This window comes from Schistocerca serialis, chromosome 2 (genome assembly GCF_023864345.2).
Source record: "Schistocerca serialis cubense isolate TAMUIC-IGC-003099 chromosome 2, iqSchSeri2.2, whole genome shotgun sequence".
NCBI classification, from domain to species: domain Eukaryota; kingdom Metazoa; phylum Arthropoda; class Insecta; order Orthoptera; family Acrididae; genus Schistocerca; species Schistocerca serialis.
The window spans coordinates 233132872-233159755 of record NC_064639.1 but is presented as its reverse complement, the minus strand read 5'-3'; the positions used below and the strand labels follow the sequence as shown (position 1 = coordinate 233159755).

The following is a 26884-nucleotide window of genomic DNA, read 5'->3' as shown; positions in this document are numbered from 1 at the left end:
TGAACGAACGGACAGATAATAACTATGCAAAAATAAAGAAAGTAAAATTTTCTGTGGAGGGAAGACTTGAACCAAGGACCTCTCGTTCTACAGCTGCTCACGCTACCACGGGACCAAAGCGCTCCTATGCTCACATTGTCCATTATGATGCTTATGTGGCCCATGGACTACTCAGTTTGTATATTTTGCTTATTTTTTCACAGTTCCACACAACTTCTTCCTGTTTTCGCAATTGATCTGTGTTCAGTTTTTCAAGGCCTATCCACTGTGCCGACTTATAACTAAATCTGAGGGGGGTGCGATGGGGAGGTTCCCTTGCAAGAACACTAGCGCCTCCGAGGAGACGAGATGCAATGTCAGTTACAGCAACAGCAACCGCATCAATAACTTGCACCGGGATAGGACGCCTTCCTCTTCCACGTCCTTCACCAAGCTAACCCGTGTTTTCGGATTTCGTTATAGTCTTCTTCAAACCATTCAATGACGTCGGGCCTCCCCTCAGACCTTTCAGTCGGCGATGCTCTCTCAATGCAGTCCTATTATTACTACCGTTCCCTCAAAACAGTTTCACTAATAGCGCACGGTTTCTCCTTTCGATAGCCATACTGCTCAAAGACGTGATGCGCTGTCAAATGAAAGCATGGATGTCATACCGTCATACAAACAGCGTACAGACCCAGATTTGCACTTGGTGACCACAAATGAAACTAAATTCCGCATGAACACAGTAGCGTATCTACCAAGTTTCACTGCCATACGGTAATTACAGTCAGTAGCTACACTTTAATTATAACCACCCGGTGCATGTATTCTTGTTGCTGGATGTCCAGTGATGATAAAACGTTTGTAGCTAGCACGAAAACGACGCGTAACATATAATTATAAAAGACATCATATTTACTCCAGTGACTGTAACACTTTCTTTATTTCACGATTGCAATTTCGGCCTTAGGCCATTATCAAGTGAAGATGTTATAGCTATTAGGCCATGTCAACCTGATAGTAATAGTAATGACAACGACATATAAATGTGTCAGCTCATTTTAGGCTGACATGGCCTAATAGCCATAACATCTTCGCTTGATAATAGCCTAAGGCCGAAATTGCAATCGTGAAATAAAGAAAGTGTTACAGTCACTGGCGTAAATATGACGTCTTTTATAAAGTTCTACATGACTGTGGATCCCAGGTATAAAAAGTTACGTAACATATCAGTTCTACTATTACAGAGCTATTCAAAATTATGAAAACTATGTAGCAGTCGATGTTGTTTACTTAATTTTTTTGTATGTGTTCTGGGTGCAATTTTGCTATCAGAAGATGGTTAAGTAGGTGGAGGACTTTTGTAAAGAAATAGAAAAGCATGGAAAAAAACCGATACATTTATAAAGTGCTTCTGCATTTCCTTACGCTGTCGACTACTGCACCGTCAGTGAATAGTCTGATAGCGGTGCCGGTACTATCTGCTACGTATGCGACGCGGCAGAATGAAGATGGCGCGCACGCACGGCGGGCCGGATAGGTGTAGCAGGGTGTGGAGGTGGCGGCCGTAACGCGTGTGTTACGTCACAGCCTCGTGGCTGCGCTGCGAGAGGAGCTGGCGTGACGTAGCACAAACAGAAGGCAGCGGCTGTATAAAGCGAAGCTCGCGCCGGGAGCCGTCAGAAAAGCAGAGCAGCGATGGGAATCGAGAGGTACGCAGGCCGCGTTGCCCTGGTGACGGGCGCCAGCTCCGGCATCGGATCCGCCATCGCTGAGGCGCTGCTCAGGAAGGGACTCACCGTCGTGGGACTGGCCAGGAGGGTCGACAGGGTTAAGGTAGGCGACCTCGTCACTGGAAAACGCCTCCCGCGTTCTCCAGGTAGATGAATTACAATTGCACGCTACCAAAACCTACGGTTTGGAAATTTTGATACACTACATAACTGATGTAGTGAATAGCAGGATTAGCGGTACTATTCGTAGCACTGGTAGGGAAAGAAACATGTTGTTTTGTTCTTGTGGTCTTCAGTCCAGAGACTGGTTTGATGCAGTTCCCCATGCTACCCTATCCTGTACAAGCTTCTTCATCTCCCAGTACCTACAGCAACCTACATCCTTAGTTCAAATGGCTCTGAGCACTATGGGACTTAACTTCTGAGGTCATCAGTCCCCTTGAACTTATAACTACTTAAACCTAACTAACCTAAGGACCACACACATCCATGCCCGAGGCAGGATTCGAACCTACGACCGTAGCGGTCGCGCGGTTCCAGACTGTAGCGCCGGGAAACTGCTCCCCCACTCCGGCCAGCACCTACATCCTTCTGAATCTGTTTAGTGTATTCATCTCTTGGTCTCCCTCTACGATTTTTACCCTCCACGCTGCCCTCCAATACTAAATTGGTGATCCCTTGATGCCTCAGAACATGTCCTACCAACCGATCCCTTCTTCTAGTCTAGTTGTGCCACAAATTTCTCTTCTCTCCAATTCTATTCAATACCTCCTCATTATTTATGTGATCTACCCATCTAATCTTCAGCATTCTTCTATAGCACCACATTTCGAAAGTTTCTATTCTCTTCTTGTATAAACTATTTATCGTCCACGTTTCACTTCCATACATGGCTACACTCCATACAAATACTTTCATATACGACTTCCTGACACTTAAATCTATACTCGATGTTAACAAATTTCTCTTCTTTAGAAACGGTTTCCGTGCCATTGCCAGTCTACATGTTGTATCCTCTCTACTTCGACCATCATCTGTTATTTTGCTCCCCAAATAGAAAAATACTTTACTACTTTAAGTGTCTCATTTCCTTATCTAATTCCCGCAGCATCGCCCGAATTAATTCGACTACATTCCATTATTATCGTTTTGCTTTTGTTGATGTTCATCTTATATCCTCCTTTCAAGACACGGTTCATTCCGTTCAGCTGCTCTTCCAGGTCCTTTGCTGTCTCTGACAGAATTACAATCTCATCGACGAACCTCAAAGTTTTTATTTCTTCTCCATGGATTTTAATTCCAACTCCTAATTTTTCTTTTGTTTACTTTACTGCTTTCTCAATATACAGATTGAATAACATCGGGGATAGGCTGCAACCCTGTCTCATTCCCTTCCCAACCAAGGAATGTTTAAGAGACAAGCTGGGATTTGACTATTTCTCTTTGTTTTTCGTTTGTTTTGCATATCACTGGAACAGCACATCAGCCTGTCTTAGTCTATTGTGTATTTCGTATCCTTACTGAATGTAAATTGTATTTTACAAGTAATAAAAATTAGATGATCGCGTAACTTCTGCGCTTTAATGTAACCTAAATAATTACTTTTGATGCATGTCCAGTTCAAATGCAGAAACAAACAAAATTAAATTTATTATTGTTATTTTCTACTCTTCGTCCTGATCAAAGGCAAGAGTTTTCTGTTGTTATTGATAAATGTGAAAGTTGTTTATGAAGAAGAGAAACATGTTTTACATAATTTGAACGAAATACTGAAGCGATGTTTGAATATTTTTTTTGTTTTCTGTATGTTTTGTTTTACCTTCTTGTTGAGGACACTGAGTTTTCTAGCGCTGTTTGATAATTCTGTATTGTTTTCTTTCTTTCATCTGTTTCCTGTCATATATCAACAATTTTCGAATAAAACGTGATTTAAACATTGAAAATTTAAATTTAGCTGTAAATACTGTTTATTTTTAAGCAACAGACAGGCGGATAACTATGTAGGACACAAATGTGTCTTAGGTAATGAGGCCTTTTATATCTCCTTACCCAAATTCTATGCAGTTCACCGCTTCCGGTTTTTAGCGGAATATAGTAAGACATATGTTTTGATTTAACTAAGGCGTTTGATTGTGTTGATCACAAAATATTGCTCAAGAAGTTGCACCATTACGGAATACGGAGAGCTGCTCACAATTGGTTCACCTCTTACTTCAGTGACAGACAGCAGAAGGTCATTATTCACAGTGTTGAGAATGGCTGTGATGTGGGGTTTGATTGCGGTACAGGCAAATAGGGAGGGGGGGGGGGGTGCCCCAGGGATCAGTGCTGGGGACACTCCTGTTCCTTACTTATATAAATGATATTCCCTCTTGTATTACGGGCAACTCTAAAATGTTTCTGTTTGCTGAGGACACTAGTTTGGTAGTAAAGGATGTTGTGTGCAACATTGGCTAGGTTTCATATAGGGCAGTTCACGACACAAGTTCATGGCTTGGAGAAAATAAACTAACGGTAAGTCGTAAGACTCAGTTTTTACATTTTCTAACACATAATTCAACAAAGCCCGCCGTTTTAATTTCACAGATTGGGCATATGATTAGTGAAGCTGAACAATTCACATTTCTAGGTGCTCAGATAGATAGTAAACTGACGTGGAAAGGCCACGTTCAGGATCTTGTTCAAAGACTTAATGCTACCATTTTTACAATTCGAATGATATCTGAAGTAAGGGATTGTTCGACACGAAAATTTGTCTACTTTGCTTATTTCCATTCGTTTATATCATATGGTATTATATTTTGGAGTAACTCTTCCCCTTCTAAAAGGATATTTTTGGCTCAGAAACGGTTGCTTCGGGCAGGATCGGACTTCTTTAACTCTTGTGGGAAAAGGTGTGCAATATACTGCTGCATCTATTATCAATAAACTACCACTCGAATTCAAAAATCTTAGCACTAATCCACGCGCTTTCAAATCAAAACTGAAGAGTTTTCTCATGGGTCACTCCTTCTGTCCTGTCGAGGAGTTCCTTGAAAAATTAAACTGATTCTTGTTGTATTGTTGATTGCGTTTACTTAAACTTATGGCTAGACTTTTTTCGGGTTCATAAACATATTATTTTTATCTGTTATTACTTTTGTGTTGTAATTTCATGTACTGACGCGTTCCATGACCTTGTAGATTTGCTCCTCGATTTGTTCCTATGGAACTTGGCGTGTAAATAAATAAATAAATAAATACTGATCACTTACTTAAAGAAAGTGATCGTTATGAAATAACGTCCTATAGGTAAGCAGACACGTAACGTATAGGTGAAATAGGTACGATCTTAACTGACCAAAGGTACTAGGGAGATTACCGTAGTCTACGCTTGCTTACGATAGCTTACAATAGCCTACAGTATTTTTGTAACTCTACATCTATTTTTATAGCATTATATCTATACTATTGAACGATTAACCCGCTTCATGGCACCTGGTCCAAATTGCAGGTCACCTATCTACCGGCTTCCTGTGGCAATAATTATCTAATATTCAGTATTTCATATAATGATTGACCAAATTTAAAAATTTTAGTTTTGTCATAATCTACCCATTAAGAGGTATAGCCTTATGTTCCAGGTTTAACACAGTAAGACAAGTGTTACTACAGTCAGTTAGTGTATAATTCTAGAGGCAGTGTAACTCATGGCGCAAATACCCAGAATACGTTCTTACAGTATTTGGGAATAAGAGCAGTTAGTGACTTTTAACAAACTTTACCCGTAATTTCTCACAAGTGTGACACTTTTTCTCGCTGCTAACCCCGACAGATGATGAAACGAGAAAACTTTATCGCTTACCATATGTTCGCTGTTCATACAGTAAAACTGCCGCATAATGAGTGACGTTTTAATGTAGTACTTCTTTACGTCTAACTCTATTCGCAACACATTTCTCAGATATTATCCATATATACCACAGAATGTAGGTGAAACCTTGTATTATTCTGTGGCACATATTTCAGGACATATGACGTAATGAAACCTGAGATGCGTTGAAACTAGATTGTACCGAAACTGGGCGCCAATTCCCAAACTATGATCATCCAGCGTTTGATAACGACAGCGCTTAGCGACTTCAAACGAACTTTAAACATTATTTAAAACCCTTACTACACGTTTTCTCGCATATATCCGCACGTAGTGTTTAATGTATTATCTTAATAGCAAATTAATGAGACACTTAAAGCTGATTTGTGTTTGAGAGTTCGAGTCTCTTAAGAGCCGAGAGTTTACTGGTGCTTCACTGTGTCAAAAGTATTTGTCAACTCCAAACAAACATATACATTTCTGCACCGTCATCTAGCAAACAAAATGGGTTTATACGGAATATACGATCAGACAATGGGGATTAACTTGAGCTTTCCGCATAGCCCGTTAGATCTGGGCCGTGACGTAGTACTCTTGCTGTGGATAACATGGTTCACCAGTCACAAATTAAACATTTTCTTTCGTTGTGACTAAACACTATCTTTGGTTGCCCTAGTAACGAGCGGAAGCAGTTACAACTTTTATATGTATGTGGAATTATTTACCAATACGTTTTCCTATCGAAATAAAATTCCGTCCCCGACATGCTAGCCTGCTTGCTTTGAGAGGTCGAGGCACAGTATCTGTATTATAGATATAGCTTAGTATCACCATAACTACGACCATTATTAATGTTTTCGATACAGCGTTTCGCTGGTTGTCGAAAATTTTCCCTTCGTGAATTATCGTTTTCTTGTCTTCCTATACTACCATACGTTTTTGGATTTTCGTATTCATATCGGCGTTTTAAGTTGAGCTGTATAACAGGACAAGTCATGTTTCTGACATTATGTTTCCTTAGTAACCGCGAGTTTTGGCTCTCTGCATTGGTATATCTTTTTGGGGTGGAGCTGTAAATTTTAAGCATCTTTCGTTTGTTCTCGCCATTGGTTTCCGTTTTTAGCTTTCTGGCCAAAGGCCTTGCCGCAGTGGTAACACCGGTTTCCGTCAGATCACCGAAGTTAAGCGCTGTCGGGTTGGACTGGCACTTGAGTGGGTAGGTGTGCCGAACGCTGTTGGCAAGCGGGTTGCACTCAGCACTTGTGAGGCAAACTTAGGAGCTACTTGATTGAGAAATAGCGGCTCCGGTCTCGGAAACTGACATACGGCCAGGAGAGCGGTGTGCTGACTACATGAGCCTCAATATCCGCATCCGGTGACGCCTGTGACCTGAGGATGACACGGCGGCCGGTCGGTACCGTTGGGCCTTTATTGCCTGTTCGGGCGCAGTTTAGTTTTAGCATTTTTTAGCTTTCTGAATTGCGATCAGTCTGCTCAGTTGAGTTCTGTAGATGAAGTGATTATTTTTACATGGCATTTCTTTAATTTTGGCTACTGTGTTGGTGTCTTTCTTTTTTTGTTTTTGTTTTTCTATTGCTATCGGTTTTTGCGTTTTTATGTTCGTATAGTTCTTTTACGTTGAGCTACGCTCAAGTGATCATTTCGATACTGCGTCTCGTTAGTGCTAACGATTTTTGTATCCACATTTTCAACTGAGCTACATCATGTGATGTTTTCGATTGCTCTTAAATTTGGTTAGCGTATTTTTTTTTCCTTTACGTCTTTGAAGCCAACAATTCTTTAGCGTTCCTCTGGTTGTTTCATTTGTAATTTTTTCTGTTGTTATTTTAGGGCTGTTAGTTTTGTCCACGTCTACAAACCCGAGTTTTTCACCTTGCTCCATTAGCTTATTATTAAGAATTTGTACGATTTTGTATTACATGTTAATTATTTCGGCGCCATGGGAGCGGATAACGAAATTGGTGGCCATTTTGAAATCACGTTTGTGCTATATTTTAGGGCTTGTTATGACGTTATGTTTCGAAGTCAACGGATGGCATTGAAGGCTCTGATTTATCTGACAGATTGTGATTGGACTGATGACAAACGCAACTCATTATGACTTTTTAATGAGGAGAAATCGTCGGAAGAAAAGTGAGAGTTCTTTATCACTTCGTCGACTTCTAATCAACGTACTATTTTCTGGAAAATCTTCGCCCATATGTAACCGGCCCACTAAATATTTCATCAATGGAATCCAGTTTATTGTTCAAGACGGCTAATGTTTTACGGAAAAGAAATTAGTCAGGAATGTTTCTAGCAAGCATATTATTACCTCAAATCACAGTATCCATAAACGATATATGAGGTGTGTGCCGCAGACCTCGGTTACAGCAAAGTACCCTGAAGTGAACAGAGTAGAAAAAAATACTGAAATAATTTTGCTGTTGAAGATCTCGCTTCGGCAAAAACGTTTCATCCAATGTGCAGCTCCATAAAGCCGCATTAATTTCTTCTCACTGTTTCTTGCCGTGATAAGCATCAAATTATGTTTGTTTCTTCGCTTTTTTAGGTTCAGTCATTCTCATCTGATGCCCGTCCATCTGCAACACTTACGATACCAACAGCATCTCTCATAAAGCATTCAAGCTGTATGATGAGCTCTCACTACAGCTGCAATCTCTTCGGTTTAGCGACATTTCTCGCCATGCCAATCAAGACTGGCTGTTATTGTTGTTGTTGTCGCTGACGTCGTCGTCATCGTCGTCGTCGTCGTCATCATCTTCAGTCCGAAGACTGATTTTTACACGTGCAAGCCTCTTTGTCTCCGAATAATCACTGCAACTTAGTTCCTTCTGAATCTGCCTATTGTATTCATCTCTTGGTCTCCCTCTACGATTTTTACTACGCACACTTCCGTACAACACTAAATCAGGAATCCTTTGATGTCTCAGAGTTTGTCATACCAACTTATCCCTCCTAGTCAGATTGTACCACAAATTTCTATTATCCCCAGTTCTGTTCAGTACCTCCTCATTAGTTATGTAATCTACCACTCTAATCTTTAGTATTCTTCTGTAGCACAACATTTTATAACCTTCTGTTTTCTTCCTCTCTCTCTGTGTGTGTGTGTGCGCGCGCGTGTGTGTGTGTGTGTGTGTGTGTGAATTCCTAAGGGGCCAAACTGCTGAGGTCATCGGTCTCTAGCCTTACAAACTACTTCAACAAACTTAAAGTAACTTATGATAAGAACAACACACACATCTATACCCGAGGAGGAATCGAACCTACGGCGGGAGCGGCCGCGCAATCCGTGACATGGCGACTCAAACCGCGCGGCCACTGTTTATCATCGCTGTTTCACTCACATTCTTGGCTACAATCCGTACTAATACTTTCAGAGAAGTTTCTAGAATGAAATTTTCACTTCGCAACGGAGTGTGCGTTGATATGAAACTTCCTGGGAGATAAAAACTGTATACCGGACCGAGACTAGAACGCGGCAGAGGTCCCGCATTCGGGTCTCGATTAGGCACACAGTTTTAACCTGCCAGGAAATGTCATATCAGCGTACACCCTGCTGCAGAGTGGACATTTTATTCTGGAAACACCCCCCCCCCCCCCCCCCCCCCCGCTGTGGCTAAGCCATGTCCCCGCAATATCCTTTCTTCCAAGAGTGCTAGTTCTGCAGTGTTCGCAGGAGAGCTTCTGTGAAGTTGGGAAGGTAGGAGACGAGGTACTGGCGGAACTGGAGCTGTGGAGACTGGTCGTGTTTGGGTAGATCTGTCGGTAGAGCGCAAGGTAAAGGTGCCAAGTTCGAGTCTCGGTCCTGCACAAGTTTTAATCTGCCAGAAAATTTCAGTTTCAGAGAACATTTTCTAACATTTAAATTAATATTCTAAGTGAACAAATTTCTTTTATTTAGAAACGCTTTCCTTGCCATTCCACATTTTATATCTTTCCAGCTTCGGACATCACCACTTATTTTGCTGCTCCATTAGCAAATCTCAAATGCTACTATTAGATTCCCGTTTCCTAAACTCTCTATGTGTCACCTGGTTTAATTAGGCCACATTCCATTATCCTTATTTTGCTTTTGTTGATTTTCAGCTTATATCCTTCTTTCGAGACACTGCCCATTCCATTCAACTGCTCTTCCAAGTCTTTTGCTGTCTCTGACTGAATTACAATGCCATCGGAAAACCTCAAAGTTTTTTTTCGTCTCCCTGAACTTTAATTCCTACTCCAAAATTTTCTTTGGTTTCCTTTTGTACTTGGTCAGTGTACAGATTGAATTACATGGTGTATACCCTACAATCCTGTCCCACTCCATTCCTAACCACAGCTTCCCTTTCATGCCCTTCGACTCTTATAACTGCCATCTGGTTTCTGTACAAGTTGAAGCTAGCCATCCGCTCCTGTTGTTGTATCTTCGCTGCCTTCAGAATTTCAAAAGAGTTCATTCCAGTCAACACTGTCAAGAGCTTTCTTTAAGTCTACAAATGATATGAACATAGGTATAATTACTGTAAGTATCCTTATGAAGTCAGAGCCGTGTATGACTTCCCTCAGTTCTAAATACAAGTACCTCACAAATGTCAGATTCGTTTCGATATTCGTATATATTTAATCGTTCACATTTTTATGATTTTCAGCTTTTCAGTCCAGTAACTATTTGCTTAACTTGATCGTCGGTTGGAATCGTACATCCATGTGGGTTATGGCTATTTAAGAATGTGTTTCGTATAATTGTTGAAAGGAACCCAATAAGTTCCCGTCCTCGTCCCTTTCCCTGTATCCTTGCATAAAATTTCTATTCCACTTCAGTCTCTCACGACACCTGTATTTTCCTTTCCTTTCATGCATTTGACTAGTTGATTAGATTCCTCATACACTTTCTCCATCTCACCAGTTTGCGATGTGGTGTGCACTGCTGATTTCAGTCATGGGATTATTTTTTAAAACACTTATTTTGGACTGGAGGACAGTAGAATTCTATTTAGTCTTTCATTTCAGGCCCTCGAGTTGAAAGATGCCCCGGGGAAGCTTCATGCAATTGAGGGTGACGTCACCAATGAGGAAAGTATTCTCGCAGCATTTAAATGGATCAAAGAGAACTTGAAAGGTGTCGATATCTTGATTAACAACGCTGGCGTTGGCAATGATGCTGATCTGATCTGTAAGTATCTAAATGCATTCCTATAGATACGTAGCAGCGTTATAGGTATTTAAGCAACAATCCTTGAGCGTGATTACAATCATTGGATTTTTAGTTTTTTATTATTTTTAAGCATGTGTGAATTATTGTAGCTGCACTAGAATTTCACCATTGTGATGTGATTTTCAAAGACACTGTCCCTAACTAAGGGGACTGAATGGAAGTTCAGAATATAACGTTCTTTCGACTTCAAGGTCATCTCGTAAGGGAATTGTCCAGTCTGATTTAGCGGAACATGCTCTGAAATTTCTTTTACAGGAAGAAGACATCTTAAGACATCTTAAGCGAATATCAGTTTGGAGAACTATATTCAAAGATCCTCTTTCTGTTCATCGAACCACCTTCACAATCCTCTATTATTCCAATCTCGTACAGCGCGCGGAAAGAATGAACACCTGTATCTTTCCTTACGAGCTCCGATTTCCCTTATTTCATCGTGGTGATCGTTCCGCCCTATGTCGGTCGGTGTCAACAAAATATTTTCTCATTCGGAGAAGAAAGTTGGTGATTGGAATTTCGTGAGAAGATTCCGTCGCAACGAAAAACGCCTTTCTTTTAACGATTTCCAGCCCAAATCCTGTATCATTTCTGTGACACTGTCTCCCATATTTCGCGATAATACAAAACGTGCTGCCTTTCTTTGAACATTTTCGATGTACTCCGCCAGTCCTACCTGGTAAGGATCCCACACTGCGCAGCAGTATTCTAAAAGAGGCTGGACAAGCGTAGTGTAGGCAGTCTCCTTAGTAGGTCTGTTACATTTTCTAAGTGTCCTGCCAACAAAACGCAGCCTTTGGTTAGCTTTCCCCACAACATTTTCTATGTGTTCTTTCCAATTTAAGTTGTTCGTAGTTGTAATATCTAGGTATTTAGTTGAATTTACGGCTTTTAGATTAGACTGATTCATCGTGACCGAAGTTTAAAGCGTTCCTTTTAACACTCACGTGGACTACCTCGCACTTTTAGTTATTTAGGGTCAACTGCCACTTTTCGCACCAATCAGATATTTTTTCTAAATCGTTTTGCTGTTTGTTTTGATCTTCTGATGACTTTATTAGTCGATAAACGACAGCGTCATCTGCAAGCAACCGAAGACGGCTGCTCAGATTATCCCAAAAATCGCTTATGTAGATAAGGAACAGCAAAGGGCCTATAACACTAGCTTGGGGAACACCAGAAATCACTTCTGTTTTACTCGATGACTTCCGGTCAATTACTGCGAACTGTGATCTCTCTGACAGGAAATCAGAAATCGAGTCACATAACAGACGATATTCCATAAGCACGCAATTTCACTATGAGCCGCTTGTGTGGTACAGCGTCAAAAGTCTTCCGGAAATGCAGGAATACGGAATCGACCTGAAATCCCTTGTCAATAGCACTCAACACTTCAAGTGAATAAAGAGCTAGTTGTGTTTCACAGAAACGATATTTTCTAAACCCATGTTGACTGTGTGTCAATAGACCGTTTCCTTCGATGTAATTCATAATGTTCGAACACAATGCAAGTTCTAAAATCCCGCTGCATATCGACGTTAACGAAATGGGCCTGTAATTTAGTGGATTACTCCTACTACCTTTCGTGAATATTGGTGTGACCTGTGCAACTTTCCAGTCTTTGGGTACGGACCTTTCGTCGAGCGAACGGTTGTATATGATTGTTAAGTATGGAGCTAATGCATCAGCATACTCCGAAAGGAACCTAATTGGTATACAATGTGGACCAGAAGACTTGCTTTTATTAAGTGATATGAGTTGCTTCACTACTTCGAGGATATTTACTTCTACGTTACTCATTTTGGCAGCTGTTCTCGATTGGAATTCTGGAATATTTACTTCGTCTTCTTTTGAGAAGGCATTTCGAAGGGTTGTGTTTAGTAACTCTGCTTTGGCAGCATTGTCTTCGATAGTATCTCCATTGTTACCGCGCAGAGAAGGCATTGATTGTTTGTTGCCACTAACATACCTCACATACGACCAGAATCTCTTTGGATTTTCTGCCAGGTTTCGAGACAAAGTCTCGCATTGAACTCCGCGCTATGTTTCGAGCTTCTGTAAAGGATCGGCAACCTTGGGGATTTTGCGTCTGTTTAAATTTGGCATGTTTGTTTCGTTGTTTTTGCAACAGTGTTCTAACCCGTTTTGTGTACCAAGGAGGATCAGCTCCGTTGTTTGTTAGTTGATTTGGTACAAACCTCTCAATTGCTGCCGATACTATTACTTTGAATTTAAGCCACATCTGGTCTACACTTATACTATTAATTTGGAATGAGTGGAGATTGCCTCTCAGGAAGGCGTCAAGTGAATTTTTATCTTCTTCACAACTTCAAGAGACTTTTTGGTGATCAAACAACAGACAACCAATGAGATTACAATCGTCCATACCAGTACATCCAGCATGCTACATAAGTTCACAGATGTGGAATACAGATACCTGTAGTGGCCCTTGCTCAAGATGCAATCCAGTTAAGGTAGCAGATATCACGCGGATGCACTTCCTGTAACCTGTAAAGGCCTCCGCCGATTTCTTGGAATGTTCAATTACTTCCGCCGATATTTACCACATTTAGCTGAGACGCAAGGCCCTATTAATGAATTGCTTAATGGCAAGAACACGTGAGATAACAGGAAAGTCCCTTGGAACCTGGAGACCACTAAAGCTTATGAGATCTTTGAAAATAGCCTTTGAAAATAGCTTCAGCAGACACCATGCTGCTTGCTCACGCTGTCCCTGGGGCCCCCATTGCTGTGATGGTAGATGCGAGTCAAACCGCCGTGGATGCTGTGTTACAGCAAATCGTTTCGTCCACATGGCAGCCTTTGGCATATTTTTTGAAGAACATGTCGGAGAAACAGAAGCACTGGAGTGCTTTCGACAGGGAACTCTTGGCCATTTACTTTACAGTTTAAAAACTTTTGGCCAATGTTGGAGGGACAAGTGTTCAAATTTTCACAGATCGTAAGCTCCTGGTTGCAGTTTTCAAACATGTTAGTAAGCTCAATTTGACCCCACCAGGTAGGTCAAGCTGATTTAATCGCACAATTCTATACGGATATCCAACACATTCCAGAACAGCAGAATGTGGTAACTGACTGTCAATCCCGTAGCTGCATATGTTATTGACTGGGCAGGAGTGGCTGCCGTGCAAGAGGCTGACCCTTTCCTCCTCAATTGCCGATGAAACCCTGCTTCCACTGGACTGCATCTTGAGCAAGTGCCACTACAGGTATCTGCACTCGGCATCTGTTGTGACACGTCAGGCAACAGCACGCGTCCTTTCATTCCACCAGGTAGGATTCATGCCGTTTTCTATGCATTCCACAATTGATCACACCCAGGGATCATGGCATCTGCAAAATGAAGTCGTGTGGCCTGGGGTGCAGGAAGATTGTCGTCGTTGGGTATGAAGCTGCTGTCAGACATTTAAGATCTCCCGACACATATTTGTCCGTGTAGAAGCTCTTCCTACAACATCAGGGAGATTTTCTCACCTACATGTAGATATTGTTTGTCCCCTAACCCCCTTAGAAGGCATCCGTTTCTTGGTTACCGTGGTGCACTGATTCTCTAGGTGGCCTGAGGCAGTTTCTGTTTCTGACACCTCAGCTGTTTCAGTCACGCGTACTATTGTTTCCTCTTGGTTTTCCCGTTTCGGTATTCCACAGCTGACAACATCAGATAGAAGGAGGCAATTTGTCAGTTGTCCGAGGAATTCTTGCGTTTGTGTTGATGTAAGCATCTCAAAACTACGAGCTAGCACTCCGCCAGTAATGGAATGGCGGTTGCGAATGCACCGCACTTTAAAGGCTGCTCCATCTTGTGAGGCAGAATCCTGGACAGCTGCGCTCCCACTAGTGCTACTTGACTTAAGGACTGTTGTCAACAACGCTTTGGGATGTTCCTCGACCCAGCTGGTGTACCGGGAGGCTTTGAGAGTACCTAATGAATGTAGTTCTCCAAAGTGGTGACCCCGTACTGAACGGATTTTTCTCATTTTCTCCGTCGTGCTACACACTATTCACAAATGAACCCTATCGACGTGAAGACGAAAGATCCAGTTTTGCCATCCGCTTTTGGTGTTGTAGAGGCGTCTGCTGCTTCTGCATACGTCGACCAGGGCACCGACGCTAACAGATTTTCAAACATTAAAATTCCGCTCTTCTGGTCAACATGAGGACAGCTTTGGCCTACCCAAGTGGAACCATTTTAATGCTGCGTGGCATTGCGTCGGGTACTGACTGATTATTTCTCAATCGTCGCTTGATAATTCCGAGCTTTCTGCATTACAGGTGGAATATACGATGCTTAACGGAAAAATCTGCGAGATCAACGTCTTGTACGCCAAGGAAGTGCAGAATGTTGCTACACTACGTGAAGAAAACACCGATTTGAAATTGAATGAGGCAACACGAGAACAGGAGTTGGGAAACAAGCTCGCGGAGCTACGGTACCTGTTTGATGGGACCAGTTCCCCTTCCTCTGCGCCCTACTTCTTGGACTCACCGGCAGAGGACAACGACCTCGGTCAGCTGCTTCCGCCAGAGTCCCAGAACTGACAAATCCTGTTGTGGCTCAGGGTCCAATGAAGCACTCTACTACGCACCACATACGCATAACTCCAGGCCTTTCCGTGGCTAGTGCGCCTGGGCGCTCACCTCTTGAAAAATTACACACTGCTGGAGCGTTTGATGAAATGATTTCTGATGGGACAATGTCTAGGTCACGCAGTGCTTGGGCATCGCCGTTGCAAATGGTAAAAAGGAAAAACGGATCATGGCGCATTTGTGGGGATTATAAGGGCCCAACGACCGCACTGTGCCTGACAGATACCAAGTTTCCAATGTGTCTGACTTCAACAATAATTTGAGTGGTGCTAGTTTCTTTAGCGTCATTGGTTGCGCCAAGGCTTTTGCACAGATTCCGATGGCAGATCGGGACACACATAAGACAGCTATGGCAACGCCATTTGGTCTTTTCCAGCATAATTTTATGCCTTTCGGCCTTCGAAACGCACCCCAAATTTGGCAGCGTTTCAGGGATGATGCACTGCATACGCTGCCTTTCATTTTCTGTTGTGTTGACGACATGCTGGAATTTTCTAACACAGTAGAGCACATCAGACATATGTGTGCAGTACTATCAAGATTGGAAAAGTATGGAATCAAGATAAATATAGACAAGTGTTTCTTTGGAAGAGAGAAGACTTGAGTTCCTTGGTTACATTATCGCACAGTTTGGCATATCTTCAAAAACAGTTAAGGTAGCAGATATCATGCGGATGCCACTTCCTGTAAACTTTAAAGGGGTCCGCCGATTTCTTCGAATGCTCAGTTACATCCGCCGACATTTACCAGATTTCGCTGAGATGCAAGGCCCTATTAAAGAATCGCTTAAGGCCAAGAACACGATAGGTAGCAGGAAAGTCATATGGAACCTGGAGACCACCAAAGCTTACGAGGCATTGCAGATAGCTTTAGCGGACGCCACAACTGCTTTCTCACCATATCCCTGGGGCCCCCATCGCCTTGATGCTAAATGTGAGTCAGACCGCCGTGGGTGCTGCGTTACACCAAATAGTTTCGTCCACATGGCAGCCTTTGGCGTATTTTTCTAAGAATCTGTCGGAGGAAGAAGGAAATCTTGGTTATCTACTTGGCAGTTTAAACACTTTTGGCCATGGGTGGAGTGCCAAGTGCTCAAGATTTACACAGCTCACAAACCCCTGGTTGCTATTTTCATACATGTTATTGAGCTCAACTCACCCTGCCCGGTACGTCAAGTTGATTTTATCGCGCAATTGTCTACGGATATCCAACACTTTCCAGGACAGCAGAATGCGGTAACTGGCTGTCTATCCTGTAACTACATAGCCATGTCTGTTATTGACTGGGCAGCAGTTGCTGTCGAGGCTGACCCTTTCCTCCAAACTGCCGATCAATCCCTGCTTCCACTGGACTGCATCCTGAGCAAGTGCCACTACTGGGACCGGCACTCCGTATCTGTTGTGACACGTCGAGCAACAGGGCCCGTCCTTTCATCCCACCATGTTGGCGTCGTGCTGTTTTCTATGCATTCTACAATTTGTCACATCGAGGGATCAGGGCATCCGCAAAGTTGATATCAGATAACGTTTTGTGGCAAGGGATGCAGAAAGAGTCTCGTCGTTGGGCACGAAGCTGCATTCAATGTCAGAAGTGTAGGATCTTCCGACACATATCTGCCCCTGTGGGAACTTTGCCTAAACCATCAGAGAGATTTGCTCGCCTCCATGTAGATACGTCCTCTACTCCCCTTAGAGGGCCTCCGTTTCTAGGATACTGTGGTGTACCGATTCTCTAGGTGGCCTGAGGCGGTTCCTGTTTCCGATAACTGAGCTATTTCAGTCCGATCTGCTTTTGTTTCCTCTTGGTTTCCCGTTTGAGAACGTCAGATGGAGGCAGGCAGTTTGATTCTGAGCTGTTCGAGAAACTCTTACGTTTGTGCGGATGTAAACATCTCAAAACTACTAGCTACCACCCTGCCAGTAATCGGACAGTGTTTGCGTATGCACTGCACTTTTTAGGCTAATCTGTCTTGTCAGGCATAGTCCCGGAGCACTGCGCTCTTATCACTGCTATTGGGCTTAAGGACTGTCTAGGACGATTTGGGTTGTTCCTCCACCCAGCTAGTGTACAACGAGTCTCTGAGAGTAGTTAATATATTTTTCCCCTACCCCTCCTTCACGTTTATTGGTTGGAGAATATTCCGAAATTTTGCAACACTTCAAATCTCACATGCGTAGCCTTCAGCAAATAACTCCTATCCGACATGGTACTAAGCCATTGCTCTACCACAGGTAAGTCTTTACTTGTAAAGTCGTTTGGATCAAAGACGATATGGTCAAGCCACCAGTCACCCCCGCAGCATGTGTGTTCTTCTCTGGTGATTGATAGAAATTGATAGGAAGGAAAGCAGAATACGATTCAGTTGACCACCTTAAACCGGCATGCATTGAGGATGAACAGCCTGCCCTTGAGCAAGAGTTCTTGTCTGCCCCTTGCCATCCTTCTTCTGAGCATTTTGATATTCCTTCCCCTTCACAGGCTGCCCCACAAGTAGTGCAGTCACGCTCCTGCAAGCCAGTGGTCAGTGTTGTTTCCTTGTGTCAACAGTTGCTTGATCATTATGCTTTTATCTGCTGTTACCTTGCTCTCACAATACCTCTATCTTTTCTTGTGTTCTCCATTGTTTTGCATTATTAGTAATTATAGCTCCACAACACTGTAATATTATAATAAGAATTTTTTGTGCCGATTGTTATGAACATATGGCGAATATGGCCGAGCTACAACTCTCCCAAAAAAGGGGAGGGATTTGATGTGCCGGATGCACACATAAATCGAAGATCGATTGTTAACTTAAGCTGAGTAAGTTCACAATCGATCTTCGATTAATGTGTGCATTTGCTGCATTACGTCGGGGCACCACTTTGGAGAACTATATTCAGTGATCCTCTAACACACTTTCTGATGAGAGCAATTTCATTATTAACAGCTATGCGTATAACACAACTTCAGAAATATTTGAGGAATAGACAACAAGAACCAAAGAGATTACATTCTTCGATCCCGGTGCATCCAGCGTGCTGCATAAGTTCACTGCTATCTTCGACTTAAGTGAGCATCCGCCACATCAGTTTTCGTTGATTGACTGTCCGCAGTCACTGTTCATTCAGATGTTAAACTCCTTTAATATCAGTAATAAATACCAGTTGTTTTTGCGGAAGCGCAGGTGTTACCACTGGATATAAAACTAAATTGATATCCATCGAGTTTAACGCTTGATGTTAATCAGTGTGCAAACCGGGTTTTGCTTCGTAAAATCTGACTGTGAAATGGATAAATGAAATGAAGACTAGCACTAAGTATTTAATAGATGCCAAAATGAAAATCGCAGAACTGTGAAAGAAAAACTGCCCGAAAGATTTGCCGTACAGGTGACCACAAAATCTCGTTACATCCCATTAATAACCAACATAAATTCACAAACTTGAATAAACAACATGAACATAATTTCTTTAGAGGACTTTGCTTAGGATGTGAACAATGTAGAGCTGCTCGTGAGGGGCAGTGCACGATTACTGATGGAGGTCCATGAGAATGGACCCTCTGAGTCGCAGTTGAGATGAACGCTCCCAGTTTAAAATCTGCTTCGACCTCTTTAAGCCCGCCAGGGTGGCCGAGCGGTTCTAGGAGCTACAGTCTGGAAACGCGCGACCGCTACGGTCGCAGGTTTGGATCCTGTCTCGGGCATGGATGTGTGTGATGTCCTTAGGTTAGTTAGGTTTAAGTAGTTCTAAGTTCTAGGGGACTCATGACCTCAGAAGTTAAGTCCCATAGTGCTCAAAGCCATTTGAACCATCTGAACCTCATTAAGCAGAGTCAAGAAATCATATAGTATAGGAAGATGCAAAGTAACGAAGAAAGATGTAGAGGAAATGCGATTAATTCGTTGCTAACGCCGATCAGTCAGGCTTCTTGAAAGAACTGCGAGCAAACCTCACTACGTCATTCAGAGGCGAAAAAGGACAGAGTCTGTTGTGCAATAGATTAATGCTATGACACATTCATATACAACAATGACGGTGATAAGTATGAGTGCCTCCCTGTACTGTTTTTGAAGCTTTATATTTACCTTCGGGACATCAAGGCATATTAGGACCAAAAATAAAAATAAAAGATCTGTTTAGTGGCCAAAATCTTATAATTGACCTATCAAAATCAGGAAAAATAGGAAACAATGATTTTTATCATTTCATTCGAAACAGTTTCTAACTACTTGCAGATATTAATTCTTTGCTTTTGTTGGACCCTTGGCCCGGGCGTAACTATACCTCTGTCTTTCAGGGGGACAACGAAAAGACTGTTGATATAATTCAGAATCAACCGGCAACAAGCAATGTGACTATCGATAAAGAATTATTTCGATTATGGAAATTATTTTTAAGGAAGTTGTCGGTCAGTATAATTTCCGATAGCTAGGTGTCACATGAGGTTTATTAGGAGAACAATACTTTTAAATTTAAGTCATTTCCGCGCTGTCAGTTTGCATCGATATCTTTCTTTTACACGTTGCTTTACGTACGCTCGATATGCAGCACAATAAGCAAAGCAACAGCTAAGACCATTTCTGACTCCACAGTAATTCTGCCTGAATAGAACTAGTAGCTGCTGTGCCTGGAAGCAGTAATTTTTCTTTCGTCATGTGTGCTTTGTGTAAGGAAAATTTTTGTTTCGTCCCCTAGAACTTAGACCTTCTTAAACCTAACTAACCTAAGGACATCACACACATCCAAGACCGAGGCAGGATTCGAACCTGCGACCGTAGCGGTCGCAGCCGGCCGAAGTGGCCGTGCGGTTAAGGGCGCTGCAGTCTCGAACCGCAAGACCGCTACGGTCGCAGGTTCGAATCCTGCCTCGGGCATGGATGTTTGTGATGTCCTTAGGTTAGTTAGGTTTAACTAGTTCTAAGTTCTAGGGGACTAATGACCTCAGAAGTTGAGTCCCATAGTGCTCAGAGCCATGTGAACCATGTGTAGCGGTCGCGCGGTTCTAGACTGTAACGCCTAGAACCGCTCGGTCACTCCTGCTGGCGTAGTGGTTAACACTGGACTCGCAGTCGGAAGGACGACGGTTCAAACACTCGTCGGGCCATCTAGATTTAAGTTTTCTGTGATATTCCTAAATCGCTCCAGGCAAATGCCGGGATGGAACCTTTCAAAAGGCACGGCCGGTTTCCTTCACCGCCCTTGGCACAATTAGAGCTAGTTCTCCATCTCTAATGACCTGGATGTCGATGGGACGTCAAACCCAAATCTTCCTTCCGTCTTTCTTCGTGCCCTGTCAGACCACTGAATCTCACTTGGACCATTCCCCTTGGACTAAGATATTTCAGAGAGTCGACTGTAAAGCTGAGCATCTTGATATTTTTCTCAAGAGTATTTGGAAAAGCACGAAAAACTTTCATTGTAATTACCGGATGATGGTTTGAAACTTATTCCTTCTGAACAGAAGAGAGGAAGATTTTTCAACTTCACCTTCATTTAGTTAGCTTACCTTACCAGACTCGGATCTCAGGCAAAGATGTGTGGTATTTATTTAATTTTGGCAACTACTGCCTGTGCACAATTTAGAGAAAGTGTTTTCATGACGCCAGATATCGAATATTCTGGTGTAAACTACTTTGGAATGATATAAAACTGTTGTACGACTCCTTTACGTTCTGTCGTGATGGCAGTAAGAGACTTTCAACCATCTTTGTTCTATGCAAATGACCCTTCGGTTTCCATTTTGTCACCGAGAAATAAAAATTTCACTGATTTCTGTTTATTTTCTATGCATACCAAGCTCGCTACTTCGATTTTACTAGCGCCTTTGGACTTTAATATCGCTGTGTCAGTTACTTTCAGACATCTCGTCCAAGTTTTAGTTCATTTCCGTTGTTTGTATGTCATCCGTCGCGTGTTCTGGCTGAAAGGTATCATATGGTTCACTTCGTTATGTTTTTGAGCCTTCAAAAGCTCACATCTGACTTATTTTCGCAGGAACCAGATCCTTTCTCCATGTACATGATCAAACACATACATCAGGCTAGGTGAAGCACCTCATGCTCCATTGTTGCTCTTCATTGCTGGCATTTCTGTCTCAAGCTCATCTTAATCATACGGGGGCTTTTTCATTACATTTTTGTAACTTTTATCTTAACTGATGCTTTATAATATCTGAATTAGGTTGTGAACACCAGCGCACGCTTACGTTCTGATTTCAGCACTTAATATTCGTTTTCTATTGCTTTGTAAGTGTTCAACGAACTCTGTATCTCAGCTAAGGAATAGTATTTACTGTAATTGTTGTACTGCCCTTCCCGTGCACACGCATCACGACGATTAGCTTCGATTAATCAGTATTCAAAGTGGCTGCTTCATGCAAGTAGGGTCGATGCTGATGCTTCCAAGTCCACGCTGTAGCGCGTCATCTTCATTGGTTCCATTTATTGACGGAAGCTATGGGCAAGCGATGTGAGACATGCACAAGAACCGTCGCTTTTTAAGTCGAGCTTCTGAGACGTTGAACTATAAGCTTTGCCGCATCTGCTTCGTGTACACTGGACCCTTGATAAGGGCTTTATTTTTTAATAGCTGGTAAAACAGAAGACTGGAAGCGCATTCTGGACGTGAACGTGCTGGGCCTCAGTATCTGCACCAGGGAAGCCGTGCAGGACATGCTGAGCAGGGGCGTCGACGACGGCGTCATCATTCACATCAGCAGGTAGGCAGCGCCAGCAACTAGTACTCCTTGTAACAAGGCGATTGGTCTACATATAAAGCGTCCTGTTCGTCGAAGTCTGACATATAACGGTTATACATCTTCCTGTGCCACCTTCAGGAAGTTTTTCATTTACTTCCTTTGTCGGCAAATTTACCTCCTTCCGTTCACGTAGTAATTCAGTATTTTCTTTGGTAGTTTTACAGCTCCCATTCAATTCGCAAGTGATTTTCACCTATAATCTGTGTATTCAATTATTTCCTCACTAACAGCAAATACATGTAACATTTATTTTCTTTTTATTCAGCTTCTCGCCACCTCACTCCCTGACTAGTTTTTATCTCCTATGTTCTTTAATTTCCTGTATTTATTGCTTTGTTTCAAGATATCGACTTTAGACTGCCATTACGAGAGGTGATGCGTAGCCACTGTCACTAATTGTTTCTCATGATTTATTTCGATCGACTAGTCCGAAATCTTTCTCAAAACTTTTAAAACTCATGTGGGTTTCTAGGCACAGTTACTTTTGTTTTTCTATGACTGACTTGCTTCTTTAAATATATAGTTTTATTCACATTCATGTCCCAAAATATACTACACATTAGCAGTATGATGCTAATGTGTTTAGTACATTGTGGTCATTGGTATGTCTATATCCACTTCTGTGTGTTAGTAGTTTTTCCTCTGCACCTTCCTATTAAAATGTCACACAATTTGCCATCTGGTGTTCTCAGCACAGTCGTAACTGCACCACAAAGTGAACTGTCAGTATAGACTCACCGTTTAGCATCCACGTGTCCACACACCAACATCTGACCTCCTGTACAGGGGATAATGCACATTGATAGATTGCTCCTGTACTTGCAACCTAAAAACTTACTGTTCCTAATAACTATAGCTAGTAGTCCGCAAATGACGTAACTACTGATTTAACGTTGTTCAGTACGTTGTCCTCAGTCACCAATAGAAATAACTGCGCTTATAACCGTTACTACACACACACACACATATATATATATATATATATATATATATATATATATATATATATAATGTGCGTATATTGGTTCTAATTATACTTACAATATTACACTGTAATCCATAATGGATGAAATCATTAAGAACCTTCCTTTCGACTGAGAGGTTTAAACAGCAGCTTTGTCAGTCTAATGCCTCACACAACATGAAAGTTTTGAGCAGCACCCCTTCCGTCCGCAGTGGTCTGGCCCACATGTCGCCGCCCATGGGGAACATCTCGATGTACACTGCCAGCAAGCACGCCGTCAAAATTCTGCTCGACGGACTCCGGAAAGACCTCGCCAAGAGGAAGAGCAAGATCCGTGTTGGGGTAAGTCGTCATTGGCAGACTGATGATACGAACATTTGTTGTATTTTTTGTGTATTGTAGCTACATTATTTTCACAAAAAATGGTATAACGCTTGATAATGTCACTGTAATAGACCTCAGAAGTGTTGAAGGTCCTACGAATAAACAGCTGACCATTATTAAAGGGAAGTTTGATGCAAAAATAATCTTCAGTTATTGAGTTTTGTTGTGTCTACTCAACCGCAGTTGTTTGGTTTCTGTAGCCCACAGACAGGTATTGGCGAACTGCAGTATCAGAATTTTATTGTCAGTTAGCACTTACGTGGAGCTCATCCTAAAACACTGACGCAGACATCTGACAAGGAATATCTATGGGTTACTGAAAATGAGTCATCGCTCAAAACCTGTTTACATGAGAATTTAACTGCAATAAAAAACTGGTTGTTGCTCTCCGCCAATAACGTGGGAAATATGGACACGTGCGTGTTTGAATAAAACTAATTTGGTAGGCTGCACTCACAGTGCCTCATTTGACAGAGAGACACGAGAGTGTCATTGTTGATGTCCGGGCCTCTAGGGATTGAGCAGGAGCTCAGATGCATTGTGGCATTCTCAATGTAGACCACCTCTATTCAGCGAACGGGATTTTTTTTACCGTAAGTAATTTATATGTGAATGGGGAAAACAATCTTCCAATTAATTCCAACCTAAAACCATTTATTTTGCCTCAAAGTCATGAGCAACACAAGTGAGCTGAAAATTGACCTTAATGTAATTATTAACAGACTGAGGGGATATTACTACTAATGTGTGGTTGAAAGGTAAATCTCAGAATAAGTTTTGTTTTGTAATATAATACAGCCATAGTTACAACCAGAATATTTTGTTGCAGAAAAAATACAATTGCAATGTACTTCGCATTACATTGCTGCACCTAGTGCATTTTATCCTCATATTTGTAGTTGACTGAAAGCGACAAACTACAGTATAATACCTATAATTAACAAATTAATTCATGTAAATTATTCTCTCAAGAAAGGAATATTTATAATTTACTTATAGCTAATAAATTAATTCATGTATATTAGTTACTCAAAAGATACAAATAACAAAACCATCCCTACTTATTCAATTTCCTGAGTGGCGTTAACCAATCTAACACTATGTAAAAATGCTTTCCAATGTGTAACAATAAATAAAGCACCATAACATAAAATGGGCAGTTAGTCGCTGACTTTCGAAGATGGAACATTAGTGACGATATGACTTCGCGACAGCTACGTTATGTAAAGTTCAGTAGAAAGTAGCGTCAGGAAACCGAATGACTGTACAGAGAATATTTTCGGAACATGCGTCATCATAAAGGGAAGAAATTTTTCTCCGTGGTCGAAAATGTGCAAGAAGTTAAATCGTTGAGACAACATGGGTGTTCGAGAAAGAGTTGTTCACGTGGTAAGATGCCTATTTGGAAGAAAACAGCCTAGAAATTGCTGACAGAACAGATATTAAAGCCCGGGCACAAACAACACATACTAGCAATGGAGCTGAATGACAATGAACCCAAGGTCCAGTCCTCTCAGTGCATTACATTGTACTGGAACATTGGGTGTGGTGGTTGTCGCCTCGAGCCTTTGTTATGATATTTTTCCACTGTAATGTGTAAGCTTTTTTAAGACGAAATGGTTTATTCATAATTACCACTACTTCTTATTTGCTCTGAGCAATCAGTATTGGATTGTCTAAGACATAAATAATTATAAACAAGGGGATATAGATATTTTACGGTTAGCAATGGACTTAATAGAGAATATAGATTACGGATAAATAAAGATAACGAAAGCGATGGACACTAGAAAGAAATATCCAAAAACTCAGTGTTAAAACAGAAAGCACGTAGTAATAAAAGACAAATAATTCATCTACCTAGGAAGCAAAATTATCCATTATGACTAATGCAAGGGAGGTATTAGAAAGCTTATCAGGAGGTTCCAACATAGTACACATTCCACTGAAAACTGGTAGATTCATTCTGGTTACAACCCCCTAGGCCAGTGGTTCCTGACCCTTCTGACATCATTACTATTAAGTGCAACGGTACATTAACTGGCACCGCTACCTCTAGTCTCCCACTGCTATCAACATTAGCGTCTAACTAATTTTTGGAATGCAGAATTATTTTTAAGACTTTTATTTTTAAAATGATTAAATAGAAGTGATGCTTAGTTTTTGTGTTGTATTAAACGAGGAAATAGTGAGTCAATGTGACAACTGATACTGCTTGTTCCTAACAAACTAGGTTTTAGAATGATGAAGCAGTTCTCAGGGCACCACCAGTCCTACCTACAACTCCTTCTCAGGAAAGAAAGCTATCAACATTGAGGGTAGACACTTGTTACAAAGATGCTTGCCCTGCAGCAATGGTCTCCCTAGCACCACTTTCTTCACCCACAGCCTGCAACCTCTCTAAATCGGTCAAGGTACAATGGGTGCACCACACTTACTCTTTGTAAATGTCTTTATTGCTGGGCTCCTCACTCATGAAATGGGAAAAACTTGTAAGACTTCAGAGTGCTAAAGCTTTGTGTCTGACCACTGCCCCATAACTGTAATAACATTAATAATAATAATAATATTGTGTAGGCCCTACAACAGCGTAGTAGCCACTACGTAGTTACTATTTTGTTATGCTGTCGATTAAGTTGTTTCTTGTTGTGAAGTGAATGATAAAGCGATTTTGATGTTTTGTGGGAACTACCTGCATCTCGGAGAAGGCTATTTCATGATACATTTAAGCATATTTTACTGCTATAGATGTAGGGTACAACGTAAGGATTCGTTGTAGTGGGTGGACTATGTGTAGAAGACGTTCATATATTCATTTCACATGCTGTAGCTTCTTCCAGACTACATGATGAGTTAGTGGTGGCACATATTTGAAATAAAAGAAATTAATTACCTTATTGATTACTTGCATAATTAGCATTAGTAACTGACCGAAACGCAATTGAACCATGTTTTTCTTTGTAGCCATCAGGAAATTTCATTTTACCTCAGGGGTTAGTTAAAGCCACGTTCTGAACAACTGGTATAGTCTGTTCCAGGAGTGTTAATGAAGCAAGATGTACAGGAGATCTTGTGGGAAGTTTGGAAAGTAGGGGAGAGATACCAACAGACCTGTAATAAACAATATGAGTCACCCTATGACAGGTCAATAGGTAAGAACATCACTGATGAAAGGCAAGGCTGAGTATTTAAGTGCCGATTGCACACACAGTATTTTTCTGCCAAGAAGTGTGTTTAATAAACTGATAACGACGAAGAAAGCTCTCTGTAACAAAATATTTATAATGCTATCAAATGATGTTACGAAACTGCATTATAAGTGCGTGATAGTGTATGTTCTGAGTGCAGTACTATATGCAGGTGGAACGTAGACCATTAAAAATAGCCAAACTGGTCGGTGAATT

General features: G+C 41.6%; 1 protein-coding gene across 1 annotated transcript in view; it reads left to right on the top strand.

The window, feature by feature from the left end:
* The first annotated feature begins 1651 nt into the window (after positions 1-1651).
* The window catches only part of LOC126455496 (dehydrogenase/reductase SDR family member 11-like), a 29462-nt gene continuing 4229 nt past the window's right edge, over positions 1652-26884 (top strand). Inside the window, exons 1-4 of the mRNA XM_050091247.1 lie at positions 1652-1818; positions 10585-10747; positions 21964-22093; positions 23309-23438. Of these exons, the coding sequence (XP_049947204.1) occupies positions 1681-1818; positions 10585-10747; positions 21964-22093; positions 23309-23438 (561 nt within the window). The 5' untranslated portion in view covers positions 1652-1680. The remainder of the gene's footprint in view (positions 1819-10584; positions 10748-21963; positions 22094-23308; positions 23439-26884) is intronic.